At 43.9% G+C, this 5,469-nt stretch overlaps 1 protein-coding gene across 1 annotated transcript; it reads left to right on the top strand.

The window, feature by feature from the left end:
- Positions 1–2,722: 2,722 nt before the first annotated feature.
- TEX13A (testis expressed 13A) lies at positions 2,723–3,784 on the top strand. Its single transcript, XM_004614495.2, has one exon. The coding sequence runs from the start codon at positions 2,723–2,725 to the stop codon at positions 3,782–3,784; it is 1,062 nt and encodes a 353-aa protein (XP_004614552.2).
- The last annotated feature ends 1,685 nt before the right edge of the window (positions 3,785–5,469 follow it).

The following is a 5,469-nucleotide window of genomic DNA, read 5'->3' as shown; positions in this document are numbered from 1 at the left end:
CGATAGCCACGTCCACCTGCCCATATACCAAATTCCACAGCATGGATATGTCATTCCCAGCGTTCTCCCTTTCAAAATCCGACTGTTGGTAAAGAAGCATACAGCATCCAGTCCAGATAAGGCCAGACTTGAACACCTGAAGAATCTGCCACCAGTACTTGTCAATACACTGGCTCGGCTCTTCACACGCTACCTGTCTGAATGCAAGGTTCTGCCCCAGTGGAAAACCAACAGGACCATTCTATTGTACAAGAAGGGAGACATCCACGACATGGGCAACTATCACCCAATCTGCCTATTATTTGTCGTCTACAAGTTATTCTCTTGAGTCATCCTAAATAGGATTGGCAGAACACTAGATGAAGGACAACCATGCAAGCAAGCCGGGTTCTGAAAAGGATTCAGCACAATCAACTATATCCACACGGTGACCAAGCTCATTGAGGTTTTACGAGAATTCAACATGCTGCTCTGTCTAACGTTCATTGATTTATAGAATACCTTTGATTCAGTTGAGACTGAAGCGGTCATTGAAGCCGTTCTTCGTCAAGACCCTGAAGAAACGGTTTGAGGTTCTTTGTGATCACTTGTATCACTTGTCCTCCTGTTGCTCATCGATTTGCTCGAGTGGGTTCCAGTTACGTCTCCATTCGTCTCTGTCACATGCTAGTGTAACCCATGGTGTATTGGGGGCTCTTTCAGGATCAGGGGAATGAGGACCATAGTTCTTACTGTTTTGTGCATATCGAGTACGCCACAGGTAGCTTGCCAGGCTCTGCCACACGGGTGGGATACTCTCAGTTGCTTGCCGGACTCTCTGAGAGGGACAGAGGCTTTGGGGGCAGTCTCTAATCACCTTTACAGTTGTTTCCAGTTTACTGAATATAAGTATTTGGTCGACTGGCATGTTATAACAATCTGCACACTGACAAACACGCACCAGCCTGCGTCTCTGGGCAGCACCTGGGACATCTGCGGCCTCAGGTTGATCTCCTTGAGGTTGATGGAGTATGCCTGGAGGTTGTTGAGCAGCTGGCAGAGCAGGACCCTATCGCAGAAGGTCTGTGCCAGGTCGAACACCTGTGCCGAGTCCCAGGCCACCTGTTGGTTGGCTGACAGCACCCCACAGTGGATGAGCGACTGAGTGCACTGCTGCCAAGGCTCTATGTCCAACAGCGCTGCAACTCGGCCTGGCAGGGGTAGGCGGTGATTCTGTGGCTGCTACCAGGGTTTCTCCGTGCCCCATCGACGCCATTCTGTCCGAATCTTGCAAAACAGCCGGCAATGTCCATCAGGAATCACGCGTAGAGTTCCAGCAGGAATCACTCATAAAGTTCCATGCCTGGCGTGCTGAGTCACACAGTGTCTGAGGCGAGATGGTGAGCCAGGTTCGGGAGAGCGCGAGGGACTTGGGCGGTGTCAGTACCATCTTGCCTCCAACCTATAAATGTATATAAGTATTTATATTTCATTGTTTAGTTTTTGGAGCTACACCAGGTGGTACTCAGGTGCTATTCTTGCCCTGTGCTTGAGATTCACTCCCCATAGTGATAAGGGGATCGTGTGGTGCCAAGGATCAAATCTTAGCTTTCTGAATGCAAAGCATAGTTTAGCCCCTTGAAATTTACCTGATCTTCAAATATTCATTTTTTACAATAAATCTGAGGAGCTGCTTTTTAATTATGAACATGAGTGGCTTATCTCAAGCCTAGTGTCCTAAATGGAACTATGGGCCTCTGTAGTTTAGAGGTTATGGCTTGTAGCTTTTATCACCGAACACACCTTGTATACTTAATCACCTAATACAATATCTGCCTCTAAAAATAGTTAATAATATTTTTATTATACATACCATGAGGTTCAAAGCTATACATAAACGAAATATTAATATAAGTTTGTACAGTGTGAGCAGTTTTGCTTTAAATATAAAATATATTAATAGAAAAATGTTTGTTTTTTATTGGTGTTGTTGTTATTGGACTGGAGCGATAGCACAGTGGGTAGGGAGTTTGCCTTGCATGCAGCTGACCCGGGTTTGATTCCTCTGTCCCTCTCAGAGAGCCTGGCAAGCTACTGAGAGTATCCCGCCCGCACAGCAGAGCCTGGCAAGCTACCCATGGTGTATTAGATATGCCAAAAACAGTAACAACAAAGTCTCACAATGGAAATGTTACTGGTACGTGCCCAAGTAAATCAATGAACAACGGGAGGACAGTGCTACAGTGTTGAAATTAATCCTATACTAAGTTCCTCCCCACATGGGGAGTTCCTTTTCCTTTCTCTTATACTTTCCAATAAACATTTCTACTCACTGATAAAAAAAAAAGTTAAGATGTTTTTGTTGTGCGTAATAGATGTCAATGCTAAAAGATCGGATTATAAACTAATTATAGTGTGATGTAATAGAATAGACTTCTCAAATAGTATTGCTCAAGTCAATTTAGTAAAATTAAGTGTGTCTGTATTGGCTCTCCGTACAGATGGCTGTTGCAGTTTGGGTTTATAATCTTTGTATACACGTCTAAATCCTGCTGGCCCAGGCTCTTCCCACTGTAAAAAGCTCTGAGCATCCATTTTCTACCCAGTGGTGATTAAACTTGCCAACCCACTAGGGGACGCCGAACTTCCTGTAAGGCCCCGGATGTCGAGGTCAAGGTCAAAGGCCACTTCCTGCCTCTGAGAGCTACAGGTCGGCAGGGAGGGCTGAGCGAGCTTGACGAAGATGGCAGTTAACTTTAATGACCCAACGTGCGGCTTCAGTCATCGGGAGGTGGTGGAGTTCATCAACAAGCAGATTCGGAAGAGTGGCTTGAAGTCGCACTTCTACCGGGTGAAGGCGTGTCACTCGTGGAACGATATGGAGAAGAAGTTGCGAGACGTTGTGACCGATTCGGAAATCTCGGAGGCCGCCAAGGAAGCTTGTGCCTGGCGCACCCTGGCGAGGGCCGTGACCTTAGCGGAGAGGCAGAAGCGGGAGGCCAAGTTCAAGATGAAGAGGCTGCGGGAGCTGCTTCACGAGCAGAGGCTGTTCAGTAACGTCTTGGTGGGGACGGTGAAGCGACTGAGGGAGGTGCAGGCCCAGGAGAGGGAGAGGGCCCAGGGGGAGCTACAGCAGCTCCGGGCGCGGGTCCAGGGCGTCGTGGAGGAGCGCAACTTCCTCCACAGCAAGCTGGTGGCATTCTTAAGGGCGCCCGCTGGCATCACTCGAGGAAGGGAGAGCGAGGAGGAGAGGCGCCAGGCAGCGGGCCCGATGCTTTGCCCTTCGCAAGGTGGAGGCGGTTACTGGGCCACGGATGGGGCACAAAGCCGAGGGATGCGGATGCTAGGGAAGGACGCACGCACGTCGGGGCTCGCCCTGGCTGCTCCAGAGGCCAGGGAGGGGCGGATGGTGGCGCAAGGGGCGGCCAGCGGAAGGGTAGGTAACTTGTCTTATCCCCAGGTCGTGAAGAGAGACCAGGAGAGTCCACTGCACGCCTTTAACCTAACAGCACCCAATTACTCCTCAGTCTCTTCCTTTCCTCCCAGTGGCTGCGCGGAAGTTCCTCCCAGAAGGAGCACGGGAACAGGTTGGAGCGAGCTCCAGACAGCCATGGAGCCCTTCACCCAGGGGGCCGTGACGGAATCCAGCGGCCCACCGTCTGCCAAACGTGTCATTAAGCGCAAAGCGGGAGACTGGGATTGTAAAACGTGCTTTTCAATGAATTTTTCCTGGCGGAAGATATGTTATTTTTGTGGGAAAGCCCGGGGGGCGACAGGAGACGAGAAAGCCTCAGCTCTCGTCTAGCACTAACACATCTGTTTCCCCAGGTTTTTCCTTGACTAGAAGCAGAAGGAGAAAGCGGACGGTCTTGATAAGCTATATATACACACACATATATATATAATATAAAAATATAATAAAAGATACAGCAAAAATGGTTCAAAGATAATGGTGAACTTTCACCAGGCCACTCAGAAACGGTTTATTCATTTCCCACTGATTCCATTTCTGATCAAAACCATTTAAGTATATCCGGTTTTGACTGTGACGGCATTTGGGTGTAATTCTGTACACAAGTTTTCTTGAGAAAATAGGATAGGTTTAAAAATTGCATTTATTATTTAAAAATATTCTACCCTTCTTTATTTATGTATTGGAAGGGACAGTACTTCTAGCTCTGCACTCAGGTATCACTCCTGGCATATGGTGCGCCAGGATCAAACCTGGGTCAGCCGTGTGCGAGGCAATTGTCCTACCTGCTATGCTAGTGCTCTAGCCCCCAAATTATTGTTTTTTGGGGATTGGATAGAATTTGGAAAATGCATCAAGAAACAACAAATTAATGAACTGAAAATTGCACAAAATGCTACCACCTAAAAACAATCCTTATAGTTTTATTTTGCCAGTCTCCTGTTGCTTTGTAGACATACATATACCATGGATAGAAAGGTATTATTTTTGTTTCTTAAATGAAATTTATCTGCATTCATCGCCTCAATCTATTTTTAAAGTTGCATTCTACATATAAATGTAGAAGTTCAAGAACATGTTATGCAAACAAAGTACTAATATAATCACTTAAAAACATTAGCTTTCAACATTGGTTTCAAGTATCTTCAGTACCTAAAGACTGTGTGTGTATGTTTGAGTGTGTGCATAATATTGTTAATAAAATTAGCTGCTTTTTTCTTATGTCTAAACAAGAAAACTTTTTAAATATACAGGAGAGAAGCAAAAAGTAAACTGAATTTTGGGGTAATCTCATTTTTCAGAAAGTCATCATTTTTATCCATGCATATTTCTTTGTAATATTTTTAAATATTTTATTTTTAAAACCTTAAAATACTATAAGTGTATGCAGTTATATAAATATCTATTTTATATTTATGTATATTTAACATTCCCTGTTTTGAAGGGGGCACTATATATATAATATTTAGCTAGTCATTTCTTAAGTGGTTTTGCTGGAAATTAATTTTTGTTATTCTTTTTTCTTTCATTTAGTCATGAAAAAAACAGCTTCTTATTTTATTTGCCCATTCTATTATTCATGTTATCAAATTCAATCTTTTTTCTCTTTTTGAGAATTTATTTTTCTTTATATTCTAAATTCTCTTTGTTTTAGGGCACACCTGACTGTGTGTCAGGGATTACTCCTAACTTTGTGCTCTGGGATCACTTCTAGTGGGATTGGGGTACCATATTGAATGCTGAGAATTGAACTCTAGTATGCTGCTTGCAAGGCAAGCTCCCTGCCCACTGTATTACTGCGTAGCCCCATATATTTTAAATTTTTGATTTTATGCTCAGTCTTTTATTTTTGTGTGTGTGGGTAATATTTAAAAGTAAAAAGTTTATCAAGAGCACTTATTCTTTATACCACACAAGTATATATATGCATATATACTTTTATACATTGATATATGCATTCACATATATATATATATATATATATATATATATATATATATTTCTTTTGGCGCGTGCTC

This window comes from Sorex araneus, chromosome X (assembly GCF_027595985.1).
Source record: "Sorex araneus isolate mSorAra2 chromosome X, mSorAra2.pri, whole genome shotgun sequence".
Taxonomy (NCBI): Eukaryota; Metazoa; Chordata; class Mammalia; order Eulipotyphla; family Soricidae; genus Sorex; species Sorex araneus.
This window is presented reverse-complemented; position numbering and strand designations above follow the sequence as displayed.

Excerpts from the sequence above, each read along its gene's own strand:
- TEX13A (XM_004614495.2), top strand. The coding sequence starts at position 2,723 with ATGGCAGTTAACTTTAATGACCCAACGTGCGGCTTCAGTCATCGGGAG.